General features: G+C 42.3%; 1 protein-coding gene across 1 annotated transcript in view; it reads right to left on the bottom strand.

Moving 5' to 3' along the window:
- Window positions 1-20008, bottom strand: part of LOC138560069 (calcium-activated chloride channel regulator 1-like) — a 620781-nt gene that overhangs the window by 45473 nt on the left and 555300 nt on the right. Inside the window, exons 11-12 of the mRNA XM_069642744.1 lie at window positions 14624-14894; window positions 6571-6741 (exon numbers count right to left, since the gene is read on the bottom strand). Coding sequence (XP_069498845.1) covers window positions 6571-6741; window positions 14624-14894 — 442 coding nt within the window. The remainder of the gene's footprint in view (window positions 1-6570; window positions 6742-14623; window positions 14895-20008) is intronic.

Below are 20008 nucleotides of genomic sequence, written 5' to 3'. Positions count from 1 at the left end.
CATCTTTCCCAGGACACCTTGCTGAGTAAAAATGTGTCCCTGCAGTATCTGCTGTATCGCAGTCGCATTTGCTGTAGCCATCTGGACTAAGTCGTTCTTTGACTGACTCAATTCACTGTCACCCTTATGATCATTTGAGGCCACTAGTTCAGCAAACGATTTGATCGTATTACCAGCTATCCTAGGATCCGCTAGAGTTTGAGAGCCTCTATCAGCCATAACTAAGCTCACCTTACTTTTATCAGCCGATAATGCCGCAACTTCATCACAGGTGAATAAAAGTCCTTCCATCCTATTCACTTTCACTAAGACCTCCATTACCATCCATTTACAACCACAATTTGGGTGTGGGTCTGTTCATGCCCCTTGTCAAGCAAGTTAAGAATCCTTGTTAACACAGGAAAATCTGATCCTAAAGCTGAGGTTTCCAACAAATTTCGGTCAGCCTCAGCATCTGGCTCAGAGGTACTCGGCTCTGAAGGAGGTAGAAACATAGGTATTTCAGGTTCAGAAAATGTACGTGTTCCCAAGGAATTCACATTACCTAGGATTTCGGATGGTGAGCTGGATTCTAGATTCTGAAAATCCTGCATGGTATCATTACATTTGAGATAACTGCCAGTTTCAGAAGGGAAACCACCCTTCCCTGATTGATTTTTAAGGCATAACTGGCAATTTGGTAAACATATGCACATCCTCAATAGAATATCTGTTTTGCTTGACCGGGGTCGAAGGGCCCAGCGAAAATCGCATTTGCTTCTCTAATAAAGCCTTGATAGCCAGTGCAATCATTGAGAGATCAGAGATTCTAGGGTTTGTAGTAGTAACACCCATTTTAGATAATAATTCCCCATGATCAAGAACTTCAGGGTCGTCAATCATAACAGTATTATGCTCATCTTGATTCATATCCTTCATATTAAAAGGTGTGCAGTTATAATGTTGACTGCAAAAAGTCGAAAACAAAAATGGCGAAAAAAAAATGTCTAAAGAAAAAATCGAATGTGTTTTTTTTTATTTGTATGTTTTTTTGGGTTTAGCTATAAATAATAAACAGGGGATTGGGGGGAACCCCCCCATTAAAAAAAAAAACATTCGATATTTTTTTTTCTACATTATTTTTTTCGACATTTTTGTTTTCAACATTTTCACTATAAACCATATTAAAAGTCTGCAATGCTATAAGCTCCGCCTACTTTATCATCACATCAACATCCTGTGCATTGTGAATTTCTTCACCGTTGGTGACGGTGCGTGGTACAAATACCTTTAACATTTAACATTTAACATTTAAATCATGGCATCATCATGTTTCGATTTTGGCAGACCTACACCATATTGCTTTTCGTCACAAATCGACGTACCAGCTCCCTGAGAAACTTCCATTTCATTTGTATCCAACACACTAACACAAGCCGACTCAATGTGAACTTCTAATGGATCATTCATCTGTCCACTCGGCACATCATGTATCTTCCGACCACTATGAAGCCCATTCACCATCTTAACAACAAAATGCTACGGAATATAAACCGCAGTCGAAAGAAAAATGCCCACACCTATATTTCAGGCAGCCGCGCCTAAATAGATGTTTCTCAAAATCCAGTTATTAAAATATGAAGCTCAAACTATAACCACAGTGAGATCTATCCACATGAAAAATGAATTAGCAGTAAACAGTACTAATAGAGTACCTGGCCCGACCCGGCCCGCGCCCCGTCGAACAGTCCAACAGTCTGTGCACTTTCCAATGCACTTACTGGATGCACGCGCAGGATGCATGCACCAGAATTAAATAGAAGGTTGGGTCTCTGTCCGGGGATGGGGGCTCTCGGGAAGCTGACACGGGTCTGATAACGTAAGTTCTATTGAAAGAAAGAAAAAAAAGGTTCGTTCAGCACGTAGTACGTAGTACTCGTACAGCAGTACAACCGTACCGCCTAACAAACAGACAGCCTAACAGACAGTGTAAAGCAGCACAAGCTCTTAGTCTAACAATTACTTGAAGCGCAAACGGTCCGCGTTTCACGGCACACAAGACTTCCTCTTGCTGACTGCCTCTGATCTCCTCCAGGGCAGTAGAAAAGCACAAGATGACTTGAGCAGCACGGCCAGCCCAACAGTCTGTGCACTTTCCAATGCACTTCCTGGATGCGTGCGCAGGATGCGCGTGCACCAGGATTAAATAGAAAGTTGGGTCTTTGTCCGGGGGCTCTCAGGTAGCTGACACGGGTCTGATAACGTAAGTTTGCGTTTCACGGCACACAAGGCTTCCTCTTGCTGACTGCCTCTGATCTCCTCCACAGCAGTAGAAAAGCAGTAGAAAACAATAGCAAAGCACAAGATGACTTGAGCAGCATGGCCAGTTCAACAGTCTGTGCACTTTCCAATGCACTTCCTGGATTACTCCTTTAGTGTTGCACCCTCCTGCCTCTGTCTCCGCAGACTCTTATTAACTACTAACTGCACGACCCGCAGGCTCCATGACGACAGGCGGCTGTCTGTTCAATGGAATGTGTTACAAAAGATGGGATTTCTGATTCCTAGTTGCAACCTCCATCCACAGACTTCAGGTAGGACAAGGTGTTTGAGGGGAGGAAGTAAGGGGATAACGGGAGTACCTAGACTCTGTCTAACCTATTGTGTTTCTTTGCTCCCAAAGCCTGGATTCCCAAGCGGTCTGCATCCCACCTTTTCACCTGAACCTCTTGCTTCTTGTGTTTGTTTCTTACATGGTGGCCATAATTCCAGGAGGAAAATCACCCTCTTTAGAAGAGACCCTTTAGACGTTCCCAGAGAGCCTGACACTATTGCAGGTATTTTATGTGGAATATTTAGCCATGGTGCACCCAGACATTCCTGGTGGCATCTATCAAGACCCTACCTCAGCTGCTCCACTATCTTTTGAGACATTCCTACACATGACTAGAGTCTAGCACTGGAACCAAGAAACCCGAGTCCCACGGGCAAGACTGACGAGTCTCTCATTTAGCCGCTGAGCTCTAAACACTATACAAGTTCTATCAAAACCTTACATTATGGTGTTTTAAGCTATGCAGAGCTTATCTTTTTGGCCTCAATGAAAATACATCATGAATTTGAACATCTTTATCACAGCCCACACAATTGAAATCCAAAGCCCAGTTTGCAAGTTGTGACTTCTGACGCAATGCACCACTTCATCTTGCAGCAAGCTTGTGTTCAGCAACTAGAAACACTTGTGTACAAGCGCGTTATAAATGCCATATCATATCATATCATATATCATATCAACACAGCATGGGCACATTTAGTATGGGGATATTCTGCCCCTGACGAGCGGACACATGACCCTAATAGTGGTCATATCAAGAAAAGTCCACCAACACAAACCAAAATGAGCCCCAGGGTAAGGAAAGATAACATTGTAAAAATGGTACAGTCCTAAAAAGAAGAGACATAGATGGAAATACTAAATAATAAAATCAATGTGAAAGCATTACAACATGGTGGTGTAAAAGAAAAAATACCCACGATTTGGATATGGAAGAAATACATGTAAAAAAAGATATTGCAAGTCATTTCAGAATTGGATAATTTATAAATGTACCAGACGTGTAGCCTCGTGCCCATCTATTGCCACTGAACTCCAAGGTAAAATAAAATGTTGGTACTTTAGGCATGTATATAATGGACAATTTCAGACAAAGAACGACTGATAATCCATAGGACATTATCTAGTTTAACGGAAAGCACAACACTTGGTTAATATTGAGTTTAGGAAGGGTGGGGATTTCTATAAAAGTACAGTTTGGTCCTGTTGTAAAACACTTAATGCACGCGCCCAGTGCTCTTCCCTGTGGTGCACCCCAGATGCAGGAGCTACAACAAAGTCTAGAACCAACAGCAATAATATCCCAGAAGAACTACTTGCACATTGCACCATAGTATGTACCGCACCACAGCGTGCTGTGGAGGACCTTGTCATGTCTGGCAACAGGAGACTGGATCTTCAACAATCCACAGAAGACAGCCTGCATTATGACAGCAACTTCCCTCTTTGTGAACGTTAAACCAAGCAGCTGGAGCTGGGGCTGTTGACAATGCCAGAGCACCAATAAGGAACCATATGTTGATCACACCTCAGATTATACCATGTCACATCACTTGGTATGCTGGCTGGCCAGTACGTGTGCAGGTTACCCCCACTTCCCTGCTGGAGCCTCTCAGGTCCAGGTATGATATGATATATGGCATTTATAATGCGCTTATACACAAGTGTTTCAATGTGCGACGCAGCAAGGGAGTGTGAACAGAGGAAAGACAGACAGCGATCCTACTAGGCCATGTGTCATTCAGATCGCGCAAGTGCTGGGGAAGAGGGTGGCAGAGAAGTGCAGATGGGGTGTGGGGACAGTGCAGTACAAGGGGTAATAGAATAAAAAAACAATAGGAGAAGTAGGGCCAGCTGGTGGAAAGTGCAGGGGTAAGTGCAGACGTCGGGTGACAAGTGCTGGTGGGGGACTGTAGGGATACAGAAAACAGTCACCAAGTGTGGGATGTCAGAGAGGCAGTGCAGGTGTGTAATTGGTGGGCGACCTAGGCCCGAGATCAGAGGGTGGCTAGGTAACCAGTACAGATCCAGCCAGGAATTCAGCAGGGGGAGCAGAGGAGAGAAAGCAGAAGCAAAGAGGAAGGGTTTGAGGTGCTTCTGGAACCGGAGATGGTTCTCCTCAAGTTTCAGGGAGGCAGGGAGGCTGTTCCAGAGGGAGGCCCAAGCCGAAGAAATAGATCTACCACCAACTCCTTGCTTGGAGAAGCACTGACCCTGAGAGAGTTGGAGGCGGATGAGCGATGAGCTAGAGAAGGAAGATATTTAGGAAGAGAGAGTTGAAGGTATTGAAACCCCAGGCCCCAGAAGGCCTTCTGGACAATGCAGAGGGTTTTAAACTTAATCCTCACAGATACTGAGAGCCAGTGCAGAGATTTCAGTCCTGGAGAGATACGATCCCTGGGCTTGAGGCCAAGGACAAGTCTTGCACTCATGTTCTGGATGAGCTACAGGGGGCGGAGAGTAGAGGCAGGTGGATTTAGAAAGAGGCTGTTGCAATAGTCCAGCCTAGAGAGAACCAGAGCTCTGGAGACAGTGAGCTTCTGGGGGAAAGAGAGGAAAGGAAGAATACCTCTGAGGAGGTGCAGCTGGTAGTGTGACTTCTTAGAGACGTCAGAGATGTGAGGAGAGAAGAAGATTGTGGAGTCAAAGATGACCCAAAGGTTTTTAGCATCGCAGGTGGGAGCAGGAAGAGGGCCAAGAGAGGCTGACCAGAGAGTGACAGGAAAGGAGGGAGCGACTGTGCCGATGAGGAGAATCTTGGTCTTACTGGCATTAAGGCAGAGATCATCGGCGGCACACCACTCCTGCTGAAGTATGGGCTGATACCAACATCAATCCATACAATAAAAGGTGACACTGCATTCACCCCTTGTTGGTGTTTCCCTGGATGCCTCTACAGGGTGAGCGACAAAGGGCATCACCTGTTTGCCAGCTCAGCCACTGCCCTACATTTATTTTTAGGTAAAATGACTGAGCAACCCTCAACAATCCCAAACTCTAAGGTACTAATCTACAGAGGAGCCCAGTCATTGTAAGACCTCACATTACTTTAAACCATTGGACAGAAGAGAAGCGTCTTGAGACCATAGCCTACTTAGACTTTAGTGGACCACCTCATAAACTTTGCTTCTAGCCCCACTATTATGGCAAGGTCTATTGTTTCTCCAGCTGTCCCTGTATTAACCCTGTACTCGCCTGGCCCTTCAAAGTCACATATTGATGTTTCTGTTAAGTTACAAGTTTGCAAATGTTCTATGTACTATAACTGCATACACATCCTATTTTTGCTCCCCATCCCTTACACTCTCCACCGCCTTGTTAGGAGCTGAAGGCATAGTGGCCAATGTTCTCACCTTCTCTCACCCTTTCTGACCATCTCCTCCCCTCTTAATGAGGTTATGTAATATGGCCACATGACCTAGGTGTGAAATGTCCTTATTTCCACTCCCCAGCTCTCCTTTGCCAGCTACTATGGCTTGCTGTGGCAGGCGGATTCAGAACTTAGCTTTAAATGTTTGTGAATCTCCACTCCCTCAGATCCTCCTTTACCCTTCTAAGCCTTTCCATGTTGCATATGTGCGTTGAAGATAGGACAACCTTGCAGTCTAGTGTAAAACAAAACAAATAAAGAAATATATGTTCATTAATATTGATACATTTCTCCTGGTGTCTTAAGAGTTGGGAAAATGGCTGCAGCGCCACATCTAGTCCTATGCTAATCTATGTTACGTGACAGACAATGCATCATTAAAAAAGCCAAGTCTCCCGATCGCTACACAAGACTTGAGTGCTATTACAAACTACAGCCATTTAGTTTAGCCAGAATTGTACCTCTATTCAGAAAAAGACACTGTACTCATTTATAAGAGTGTTTACAGATTGGTAGCATTAATAAAAAAGGATGGCAACCAAATTTCTCTCAACATATCACTTTGTGTACCATATGTCTTTCAGTTCAGGACAGTGTTGCTTCTTACCGTTTTCTATATATCCAGGCACATACAAAGCTTGACTTCTTTGCATTCTAAGTCCAAGTTTTGTAGTCTTATCCTTCCCTTGGACACGCACTCTTAAGCTGTATCTGCCATTTGCCTTGAACTCTGTAAAAAATCTCGAATAGATGCCATCGTTCTTCGCAATATCAGCACCTTTTGGGACAAATACATGTATTTAATTTTGATCATATGCATATAAGTTGTTATAAATATGACGTGTTGTTTTAATAATATGACGATTATAAGTATACCGTTAAAGCACCTCTGAACATGTATATCAAATTGCATTTTGCTGGTATTTTCAAAGGAGAAGCATACAAGAATAAACATTATGTATCCATAGATGACGACAGCTCCTAAATTATTTCCTCAGTCACTTCTCTCTCTAACTCTGGTCAGATTAAACATGAAACAGGTCAGCATTTACACAAACCTGCATAATTCCATGACAGAAGTTTAAATTCCTAGTTGAGAGAAATACAACAACCCACATTGATGCTTCTGATCAATTTCACCCCTTCTTTCTCATCTGTGTCATTATTTGATCTCTATAAATCCAAGACAAATATGTTTAGAGCCCTCACATACAAAATGCCTATCGTTTGCCATACACCCCAACTTCGCCTGAGTGAGTATGCCTGAACATTGATGTCTGCTGAGTATATCCTTATTTGCATAGGAAAGCAATATAGTCCCGTAGTCCTGGCAGTGAAAGGGTTAGTCAGTCATGTATTGTACTAGATCACCGGACAGCGCATTATGGCAACCAGCCTCTCCATTGTGGATCATAGTGAAGGGATCCTTCTGATCAATAACTCAATGGAAAACTGATCCCCAGCACCTCAAAGGCACTCTAACACTATTTCCCGGTAGAACACCAGTTTGGGGAAGAACCACACTTGTGAAGCAGCATTGCAATGTCAGCACATCCTCCCCAACATTGGTCACAATGTTGTGCAGCATTGGAATTGAGGCTGAATGCACCTCCGGAAAAATAAGCTTGGAGGCCTGGCCTTTTAATTTCGACACTCATCCAAGGAGTGCTTGCTCTGCTCCAAATAGAACCTCATTAATTTGCATAAATGTTCCCCTTCAGCTCCTTTATTACATTTTTCCAAGTAGTTTCATCTAAATGGCTTCCTTAGGTGATGATCATCTGGACTTTCTCCATGGCAAAGAGGTCAACATCAATCACTCACACCTTCCTGTCCCCTCACATTTGCCATCTATTCATCCTCCTAAATCATTTTCAGGCACCCTGAGTTCAGGTCATGGCTCTTGAATTTGCTTCACATTTCACCTCAAATATCGATTAACGGAGTTGTCCTTTAGTGCTACTTCTCCATCATCTCTATCTCCCTTACTCCCCTCTACTTCTTTCACCTCTCATTCCTCATGTGCCCCCTCACAATACAGGCCCTCCTATTCAGACTAAAGCTCTAACCCACCTGCATCTTCATCTGCACGTAGCTTGCCTGTGCTACTTTGCCTGCTCCCCACTGCACCTCTTTCTTTAATTCCTGTTTCTCTTGCAGTATTTCTCCCTTTCATTGTAGCATGCTACTATTCTTCATATCCTCAAGAAAACGGCCCTTAATCAATTTCTTCCTTAGAATTATCATACATCTCTCATTTCTATTTCGTTCTGAGCTCCTCAAGCTAGCTGCTTTCTCCCATCTCTGCCTTTGCCTTGATTGTAATTCACTCCTACCTCCACTGATTTTCACCCTATCCATTGCATTAAAGCTGCTCCTTTATGTGCAACAAATTTCTGACTCACCACTAATTTCCACTTACCACATTAGGAAATCATCCCTTCGTTTTCTTCTGAATGTATCTGTGTTTTTGTCATGAATCACCACCCTACTCCCGGTACTTCCATTGCTACCTTTGTCCTTTCCTGTTCTGCGCTTTCTTGGTTCTCTTCCTACCTTTATAACTGCTCCTATTCTGTGGTCTGAGCTGGTGAATCATCTTCTACCTTTACTCTGTGGACTTCTTTATGGCTTAGTTCCAAGTACTCTACTATTCCTTTTTCAGCCATCATGTTATCCTTTGGTTTGAGTCTGACACTTTTATACTGATGATTCCAACTCTGTGGACTTTGTTTCTCGGGCTAAAATAGTTTTCAGATACTCTTCTGGATTAAATGGGTTCTTCAACTGCCTCTTCATGGCCAGCGTGTGGTAAGAGAGAATCATTTCCCACTAACCCCTTCGACATTTTTAAAAATCCATATTTTCTGAAGGTTGGTCTTGTCATGTGAACTGGCTCATTAAGGCCTGTTCTTCCGGTACTGTGATCATCAACATCATTAAATATGTCATGTTGTCCCTTGAAGGCCTTTATCCTTTAAAGATGCTCATAGCACAAAATTCACACATGCAAAGGAATGACGGAATGCATATGGTACAGGTAAAGTCCTACAACAATGAGCTGTGAAGTGGCTGAGTGTGTCTAACAGATAGAGACAATCTTAACAGGCACTGGGTCCCCAGTGATAAGAATTTTGCATACATGTTCTTACCACATTTAGCATTACATGTGCTTGCCGCTGCCTAGAAGTGTCTGCAGTGGCTAATGGGTAAAGAACTTGGAAAGCAATTTTACAGATGGGAAACTGCCAATGAAAGGCTGGCACATCAACAATGACTCGTATTACCATTCCGCCTCTGTGATTGCCGGAATCACCGGGGCATTACAACCCCGGTGACCCGGTAATTCCGGAGGCAGAATTCTGTTAATCCCCATTCCCATGGAGTCACAGAGGACTCCATGGGAATGGGGAAGTGTAAACACCGGCACCATGATGTAATGGTGCCGGTGTTTCCATGTCCGCCTGCAGGCGGGTGGTGTTAAACCCGCCAGGTCAGACCTGGAGGGAGTGACACCTCCCGCCTGCAGGACTCTTAATCAGCCGGTCCGGAAAGAACGGTGGTGGTGGATTTACCACCACCGTTCTTTCTGGACCGTCAGGGTCATAATGAGGCCCAATGTCTACTGTCAAAGATGTGACTTTATACGTTTCCTAAATTGAGGCACGAGAGCTGAATTCTGCTCTTACATATTCACTGGGTGATCACCAGCTCACCACGAAATACTTTGAATGCAAATTAGTATCTAGGTTCCTCAGAAACCAAGTAAATTCTGTGGAATTCCAACAGGTTGTTGTACTGTGTGGGGCATAGGTCCGAAAAACCTGCAAAACTAAAGATGTGCATGGTAGTAGCCTAGAAAAATGGTGGGGCGAGTCCTTAATTTGTCCATGCAGGAATCCTTTCATAGTTGTGGGTTGGATTGCATTGGGTTCTGGGGGATCTATAATACCATGCATTATACATTCTGAGTGCATTCTTTCATCCTAGAAAAGAATGTTTGTTTGTTTGTTTGTTTTATTCAATTATAATGCGCGGCAGACCCGAAGGTAACCGGGCGCAACAGTAAAGAAAATGCAAAGCTTAAGTTACAGGGTAGCATCGGTTACATACAAAGTACAGGATACAAATACAGATATCACAGGTAGTAGGCAATTATAATTTACAAAAGGCAGAGATGGTTACAAAGTATAGTAGGGACAGTATATGTACCATGACCATGTGGGCAGAGTGAGGAGGTCCATAGGATCAAAAGAGCAGGGTAGTGAAATGTAAATACTAGGGTTGCCTGGGGATAATTGTCCACCAATGGGCTAATCATTGGCAGACCTCAACAGGTTGATGTAGTTGGTTCTGAATTTCAGAAAGGGCTGTTCCTCACGTAGAGGGTTTGGCAGTGAGTTCCATAATTGGGCTGCTTGAACCTGGAAGCTACTACCCCCCGCCTTAGTTAGCCTAAATTTTGGATTGATGAGGCTATTGGCATTTGCGGTTCTAGCTGGGCGCGTATGGGTTATTTTTATGAATTTATTGGTGAGATAGCTCGGAGCGGCATTGTTTAGGGCTTTGTGAACCGAGGACGCAACTTTTAGGTGGATTTTGTTTCGGGTGGACAGCCAGTTATTTTGGCGTCTGATCTTTGAAATATGCGATCTTTTAGAGATACCAAGGGCGGCTTGCAGGGAGTTGTTTTGTAGAATTTGAAGTCAGTGGGTGATGGATTTATTCGCTCCAATGTAGAGGGCATTACAATTGTCGAGCCTCGAGAGGATTAGTGCTCTCGCTAAGATGAGGCAGTTGTTGTCAGAGAGAAAGTGCTTGCCTGCTCTGATAAGCTTACAGGTGTAAGCGGTAGCCGATGCCAAGGACTTCACCTGTTTGTCGAAAGAAAGGGTGGCATCCAGATAGAATCCAAGTGTTTTCACATCTTTAGACACCCTGATGATATTGCCATCAATTTCAAATGAGGTGTAGTCCTGGCTAAGTTTTTTAAGGTTAGAGTGCGTCCCCAGGATGATAAGCTCTGTTTTATCATCGTTCAGGCATAGACCGTGGGTTGCCATCCATGCCTGGACGATGACATACACGCTGTTTACCAAGGCCAAATCCTTACCATAATCCCCGGAAAGTGGGAGGAGAATCTGGGTATCATCTGCATAGTTGGTGTAGGTGATACCGAGAAGGTCCAGATCATCGAAAAGGGTCTTGGTAAATATGTTGTACAGAGTTGGGGAGACACACAAACCCTGAGGAACCCCACACAGGATGGGGATTGGGTCAGCCACTGCTGATGGGGAGAATACCCTCATGGTCCTATCGCTGAGAAAGGATTTGACCCAGGTTATCGCCTCTCTGGAGAAATGTGCAGCAGAGTCTAAGTGGCTGCAAAGTACCCCATGGTCCACGAGGTCAAATGCTGCCGAAAGGTCCAGCAGCAAGAGGAGAACCATTTTTTTTCTTTATCTCTTAGTTCGTCTATTTGTGCCTTCAGGTCATTGAGGGCAGTCTCTGTGCCGTTTTGAGGACGGAATCCTGATTGGCGCTCTACTAGGAGTTTGTGTTGTTCCAGAAAACCTTGAATTTGATTATAGGCAATCTTAACCAAAATCTTAAGCAGAAAGGGGACTGTCGTAATGGGGCGGTAGTTCGTAGGTATGAGAGGGTCTAGCGTTTCCTTTTTAAGCAGTGGTAGTACCCAGGATTGTTTTAGATTGGTAGGCACTGTACCGCACGTGAATGAGTTCACAAGTTTTGCAATAAACGGGGAAAGATCCCTAGCAGCATCTTTTATGAGCTGGACCGGGCAGGTATCACCCTGACAGTTTGATGGCTTTAGAGAGAGGATGACTTTTTCCACCTCAAGGATGGAGGTTTTAGAGAACGTAAATCGTGTAGCTGGGTCCTGTACCTTTAGAGCAGGGTCTATAGTTGGGTTGTTAGTCTTGGGTGGCTGTGTAAGGGAGGCTTTCTTTTTGGCTATTTTTGTTTGGAGTAAGGAGATTTTGTTTGATAAGGCTTGCTGGATATCGGAGCACCAAGTTTTATCTTTGGAGCATATTTCTGGAATGGGGATGGGTGACTCTAGTTCCCTGAGGATGGTGAACAGTTCTCGCATGCTTGAATTGGCATTGGCAATATGCATATTGAATGAGTTTTGTTTGGCCAAATAGATTTCTTTTTTATAATGGGAGGAGATTTCTGTTAATTTCATTTTATGATCTTCTGAAGGGGTAAGCCTCCATGCTGTTTCGCAACTCCTCTTGAGTAGTCGCAAATCCTTTAGTTCAGGAGTAAACCATTTGTTTAGGTGAGATTTAGGTTTACTTTGTCTAAGTTTCAGAGGTGCGATATTGTCAATGGTAGTTAACATAATTTTGTTATATTCATGTGTGCATACAATGCATTAAATATATTATTAACATAAGTTGGTACAAATCCCATAACATTCATTGAGTACATCATTTTTTGAAATACCGTATCAGCAATTGAATTAGCATAAGGAATGGGATATGTACAATGTGTAAACCTGCCTATCTTTATTTGTATTGTTTTTAAATGTCTTCATGACTTGGCCATGGCCTATCTTTCTGCTTTAATTTCCTTTCATTCTCCTTCCCGTACTCTCCTTCCCAAAGTCTCCATTACAGAGGTCGAGAAAGTCATACTGGGTCTTAAACCATCCAACCGTAAGGGTGACCAATGCCCTGCACAACTTATTAAGGATGCCGCTGGAGAACTAGCACCCTTCATTACCAAGCTTATCAATGCTTCTCTTACATCCGGCACGATGCCTAGCAACCTTAAGGAATCCTGGGTACTCCCACTCCTTAAGAAGCAAACGCTAGACCCGACCATTCCAACTAACTACAGTCCTATAACCACCGTGCCATTCCTGTTGAAAGTTTTAGACAAAGTCGCATACATCCAAATCCAGAACTTCCTAGAAATCAACCACCTATTAGGCTCCCGTCAATCTGGTTTCAGGCCATTACATGGCACAGAAACTGCACTCATCGATCTTAAAGCCCAAATAGACAAACTAAGAGACAAAAGCAAACCTGCATTACTCCTCCTCCTTGACCTGTCGGCGGCTTTCGACTTAGTGGATCATAACGTTTTATGTAGCCACTTGGACTCAGCTGCCCACTTTTCAAGCGAGGCAATAGCGTGGATACAATAATTCCTTAGCGACCGAACCATGAGGGTTTTCTCGCCATCTGCAGCTGCCGACCGTATCCCCATCATTTGCGGGGTACCCTAGGGTTCATGTGTCTCTCCAACCCTGTATAATATTTTCACCAAGCCCCGGTTTGATGATTTGCTCCATCTGGGTATCACCTACACTAATTATGCAGACGATACCCAGATCCTCCTACCACTTACTGGGGACTATAGCACAGATTTAGCTTTGGCGAATAGAATTTGCAGCATCGTTCAGGCATGGATGGCCACGCATGGCCTCTGTCTGAACGATGACAAAACAGAACTTCTCACTAGACTTGGCACGGAATACTCATCCTTCATCATCGATGGGAACCTAATTAAGGTTGCCAAGGAAGTAAAAACATTAGGTTTTTGCTTAGATTCCACTCTTCATTCTCTAAACAGGTCAACACTCTAGCCTCCTCTACAGCATATAGATGCAAATTAATTAGAGCCAGTAAACAATTCCTCTCATCTAACAGCTGTATGATCCTAGCCAGAGCCCTCATTATATCCAAAATAGTCTACTGTAACGCCCTATACATTGGAGCTAACAAATACATTATTAACAAACTACAGATACTCCAAAATAATGCCATTAGAGACACACTCAATATCTCCAGGAAAGAACATATCTCTGATACTAGAAGGAAGCACAAGTGGATATCTACACATGAGAAAATCAAACTAAAAACAGGATCCCTTATCCATAAATGCCTAAACAATAAATCACCACAATATCTAATATAAAGATTCTCTAGGAAATCATATACTAGACCTACGAGACTAGTAAATTCCAACTGCCTACAGGTGCCTCGATTTAATCTATCCACCATTGGGGGCACCAGCTTCCCAGTTAAAGCAGCTCAACTGTGGAACTCACTACCTACCTCACTTATAATGGACCAAACCTTCACTAAATTTGGGCAATAACTGTACCCTTGTAAATAACTGTATATCTTCCTTTATATAGACTATCTGTATTTCTCTACTACGGTTTACTGTTTGTACATATAATGAATAACTTCTAGACTCGTTTTTTTCTGATACCTCTGTAACTAATGTAACCTGTGTACTAAGCTGTATGACGTCTTACTGCTTGCGCCCTGATACCCTCCGGTCTGGCGCGCCTAATACATTTTAAACAAACAAACAAACTCTCTGGTCGCACTCCCAGTTCGTTTTGACAGTTCCCGTCTCCCCTTGTGCTACATCCAGTTTCCACTCTTTCTTCCTTCTGGTACCTAATTCCTGGAGCACACTTTCTCTTGCCCTTCTATCTCGTTCTTCTTTTTTTTCAATTTGTAGTTGTCATTTGAAATATCATCTCTTTAAATCTATATCCTCATTCATTTTGATCACAAGCATTTTGAGCCTCAATATTGTACCAGTTCTGTTAGCTCAGTGCTTTTGTGAAAGCGCTTAATACATGCAAATGTGTCAAAGTGTAAACCTACCTGATCCATTGTCAGCAAGATTCAGTATCAGTGGGTCTCCTTTTTCGGGATCAATAATGGCTGTCACATTTGCCCCAACAACAGGTAGGAACCCTTGGCTGACCTCTGCGTACACAACCATGGGGTTAGGGTAAGCGGTTGTATCTTGATTCATGTGGGCCTTTACAGTAATGGGGGGCACATTGTTGTTGGCCGCCCGAGAGGTCACTGTTATACCCAAAGCCTGAGCGGACGTGTATGTATTGCACAGCTTGTACTTCCAAATCCCAGCCTGCAAATAAAAACACATTTGTTTTATGTCAACGGTGTGCTTATTTTATTGACATCCTTTTATGAAATAATGCATATCTTGGTTTGAAAGAGCGTTGTAATCTCAGTAAATACAAGTGAAAACATTGACAACGCTAATAATGAATGAGTGTAGACATGAATGAAGAAGAGCAATGAAGTATGGCCAGCATCTGCTGGAAGACTGGTGCACTTAATTGCCAGTTACCAACACTCACTGGGTGGTGTAGCAGGAGCGAAAAGGAATGCTTTGTTGTTTTATCTGAAATTGTAAAGGTCATCAATGTGGTCTCTTGGCGCTGAAATAGTCAACACATACATTAAGCAAATGACAGTTTGCACATTATGGAGCTAAGGATTTAGCAGGGCAAGGAGTTTTCACAGTGGTCTTTCATAGCCCTGTATAGAGACCGTTACAAAGGACGTTTGCACAAAGAGAAGGCAGCCCGTTTTTTGTATAGAATTTATTTTTATGGGATTGAAAATAGCTCAGGCTCTCAAGGAATACGGAGGGCATATTTCCTGAATGTGTCGTCGTGGTAATGGTGCCACTCTCCCTCTCTGGATTACATACAGGGCCTTGAAGTCCATCAGACGCTCGACTGGGGGCTTGCATAACTGAATCAGGTGTTTCGTGTTTTAACCCATTGGGATTGACTAACAATGTTAACTAATTAAGACAAATAAAGTAACATTTACTACAAATATTACATAAACATTTTTTAAAGAAAGGGACTCACATAGTTCAAAGAAAAAAAAACATTGCTAGACATTTCTCTATAATTTGAAAAAAAAGAATTAAAAAAGAGCACACATGCAGTTTTGACAAACCTATTGTTCCAAATACATAAATAAAAATCTTACAGGAAAATGTACTGATCATAGAGATTACTTGCAGAAATAAATATAATGTAAGGGCACAAACAACAAAACATCAATTCATAAAAAAGGTTATCACAAAAATATGTTCTCATTCGTTATTTAAAATGAAAAACGGATCAGGAAAACGGGGTGTTGCAATGTGGACGTGCAGCAGCCCAAACAACCAGAAACTAATAATGCACAATGTGACAAAAATCAAATGACACTTGGTAAAGTGCACGAGACAATTAAAATGCTAAAGTATCTTCGACTATCCTAAACGGTTTGGCAAAAATGTCAAACAATCTCTATACACCGATAAAAATAATACACATCTAAAGATACAATACTAAATGTGAAAAGGAAGACAAATAACATACAAAAAGGGAATACTAAAAAGGGACTGTAGACTATTAGTAACCTAAAATCTACTCAACATGTTTCTGTTCTTGAATCATTTAATTGAAGAACATTCCTCAGGAACATCACATATAGTCACTATTGAATTGAGCTACTAATGGTACCCAAAACATTTTTCACCCCCAACATAATGGTTAGTTTTTCTGTATTTCTAAGCATCTCCTCATACCCACACTGTAAAACAACAAAAGAAATAGCCATTAATGCTATATGTTGGTTACCTCAAGGGGTTAACTACTCTTAAATCACCCCAGCAAGTGGTATAAATAAGTTATTACTTCTCTGGGATTTGGGGGCCGGTTTCTCTTAACAATAACCGCTGGTATTACTTCGATACACAATAAAGTGCAATCAGAAACCATCCCTATGTGCACCATTTACAATGCCTAAACAGACTCTTGACCATTACTCGGTAAATACACTCACCAGGTCCCACATTCTGAATGATGTTCACTTTATTCAATCCACTTTTATATTACTGTTGACCATGTCCAGCTTCCCACAGAAAATCACTGTGTTCACAATCTAGGGAAAGCCAAAGGATAATGGGCCGCATTACACGGTAGGCGGTAACCATGGCGCTATTAGCGCCATGGTTGCCACCAGTATTTTACCGTGTCGGCCTTGGTGGATGGTGGAATTACCGCCCTACTCCAAGATGAGCGGGGGCGGTAATTCCCCATTCACCAAGGCACTTTCCCATTCCCATTTTTGCCCCCATAAGGCATAATGGGAATGGGGAAGGAGCTAATTACGGTACCGCAAATTGCGGTGCCGTAATTAGCACCGAGGTCCCTTTGCGGCACCCTACTTTAACGGCTGGTAAAACCAGCCGTTAAGGACGGGTCCCGCAAAGGGAACTCGTAGTAAGGCGGTAAGGGTTTCCTACAGACCCTCTTGTGATCTAAGTATGGAGTAGGAGTACCATGTTCCAGAATGGCAATATTATGAATGGCAGCATGCAGTGGAAGATATCACAGCCCTCCTCTTTGTAAAATGCCTAGGTGAACAGACACCAAGTATAGTCACTAGCGCTACTCATGCGCGATCTGTATCCTTGCCTGCCTTATAACATACCCCCTAGTTATGACCACGCTACAAGCACTGTGTATACTGTGTATATTGCTCAAAGAGTAATAATGACTAACTCCAACACCCAAAGTGTCTAGTCACGTCAAGAAATCAAAGCTTATCAACGTGGTGGTGAACCTAAATGTGTAAATGCAAAAAACGCAGTTGCTACCTTAGGTATGAATCCAAAGTGAACTGCTTCATTGGTATGCTGTCTCTGGATAGGTGACATACTCAGTGTAGGGATTTAATTCACTGTATCCATAAAAACGACATGTCTGTTTTCTCTTTTACGCTAGTTTACCTTGGCGGTCATTTTTGCTTTGGTAAAGTTCTGCACAATGTCAATTATTTATGCGGGTAGAGAACTGAGTAGCCATCTGAGTAGGCATCCCCATACCAGCCTACATCACCTGCAGGATCACAAAGGTAACCAGATGTAGTTAGGCAAACACTCCTAGCAATGTCACCTATCTCGATCAAGATCCTAGGGAGGTATTATTTAATTTTGTGCCATTCCACGGCCTCGTTGAGACCTATTGATTTGCTCTTGGCAAGGAAGATAAGTTCCTCTTCTCTTTTAAAGAGTTTATCTTCTCTTGCTTTATGTTCGTATCCCTCAATACTCTGAATTATGGTCCAATGGAACTCTTCCCAACCATGCTGTTTCTCTGAAATGAGTTTTGCTTCAATGGTTTATTTAATCCAATATCAATCATTTGGCTTTTGCTGGTGAGTTTGCACACGCCACATTTCCCACAAGAGTGGTGGCCAACAATGCCCTGCAAACCCTATGTTGAGAGTACAGTAGGAGTAGTCCTTCTTGTTTGTTGGAGCTGACTTTTACTGATGAGTTTGCCAATGCTTGCGCTTTTGCAGTAGGCAACAATCAGTCATTTGAGCTGTGTCTCTGTTTCTTCCAGAATTTTCCAATGTTTACAGATATTACTGCTTATTCTTAAATTCATATGTGTAAAAGTGGACACGCATACCAGGCGGATGCTGGTGTCTTTTTTCAGTTTTGCATCTCTATGGTTTTCATGAGCAAGTTTGGCAACCTTCTTGACCAGTTTCTTTGAATATCCTCTTTTTCGTAGTCTGTTAGAGAGAACGGAAGCCCCTTCCTCAAAAGATTCTTTAGTGCTACTGTTCCTCTTTAAACGTAAAACCTGCCAAAACAGGAGATTATCCCATTGATGTTCAATATGATGGCTAGTATATGCCAGTAATGAATTCTTGTCTGTTGGTTTATGATAGAGTTTAACCAACAATTGCCCTTCCTGATGGTATATTGTGATATCCAAAAGGTTAGTCTGGTCATTACTTTGGATTTTAGTGAATTTAAGGTGGTGGTTTTGATTATTAAACCAAATAAAGAATTCCTCTGCAGACACAGCTGTCCCTTCCCATATGACCAAGAAGTCATCTATGTATCTGGTCGAATGTTTAATTTGGCCTTTAAAAGTATTACCATCTGCATATATTGTACGTTTTTTTAGAAACTCTCTACATATAGATCCGCCACACCATTGTGGCCCCCATTGCGGTCCCCTCAATTTGGTGGTAAAACGGCCCCAAAAATGCCAAATAATTGTATGTGAGCGCAACCTCCACACACCACATGATGAATGTATTAGGGACTGCATCTCCATCTGTTCTATTCCAGAGAGCTTCTTCCAATACCTCTAGAGTGGCTTGTTGGGGACTGCTGCTATATAGTGATACTAGATATAACCCCAATAACAAATTCTTATTGAGATCAAAAGCAAGATGTTCAAATTTCTTAATGGCATCAGTGGGATCCTTGAGAAAAGAAACCATCTTCCCAACAAATGAAACTAAGTATTTCAGGCAGAATAATACATTTGAGAGAATTGAGACTTAGGAAGGATCCCTCAAATTTGAACCGTGAGAAAACATTTCCCTATATAAAAGAGGGCTATCGCAACAAGTCACTGTACCAACCTCCCAGTCCTAACAATAAAAACCAGAGAGTAAGATTTCGGGACAGCTCGTATAGTACAAGCGAGGATAGGAGTGGGAGGGAAGACATGGGTGAAGGACCATCTACTCGTAGTCTACCAAACAGAGGAAGAGGTCAAAGTAATAGACGTATGGGACAAGGAAACAGAAGCAGGAACAGACATTTTTTATACCAGGGCAACCATCGAAAGGTGAGTGGGAAGGCGAGAAGAGACAGACAAAGATAATTATATGACATATGTGATTCCATAAGCCTAACACCGGCAAATATCGTACAAATAACCCTAATATTGGACCAAGCAATTATACAAAAGACGAAATAATCAGAACCATTCAACAACTAGCTTACTTATGAAATTTTTATTTGTAAGTAAATATATGGTAATATGGTAATATCGTATTATGGGTAACTATCTATAATTTTCAAAATCATGTTAATAACTGGAGCAATTATAATCAGATATCGCTCCTCAGGTTGCAAATCATTCAAATTAGATGCAACGGATAAATACACGCTTTCAAGAGATGCTAATTTTTAAGATGAATGCAAAATGTCATATTCACTGATGTACAGCAAGCACTAGTAATGTTTTCTTTGTTTTTCCTTTCATTTCTATGCATTTTCTTTCTTATTTATTTTTCAAACATAGTTTTTGAACTAAATACCAGAAATATGTGATAAAATTTGAATTTGCCTTTATTTAGAAATTGTTATTGAGTAAACATTTAGCCCCAGAGAAAAACATGTGAGTGGTTGGTTCT

Source organism: Ambystoma mexicanum, chromosome 1q (assembly GCF_040938575.1).
Source record: "Ambystoma mexicanum isolate Mex_15411 chromosome 1q, UKY_AmexF1_1, whole genome shotgun sequence".
NCBI lineage: Eukaryota > Metazoa > Chordata > Amphibia > Caudata > Ambystomatidae > Ambystoma > Ambystoma mexicanum.
This window is presented reverse-complemented; position numbering and strand designations above follow the sequence as displayed.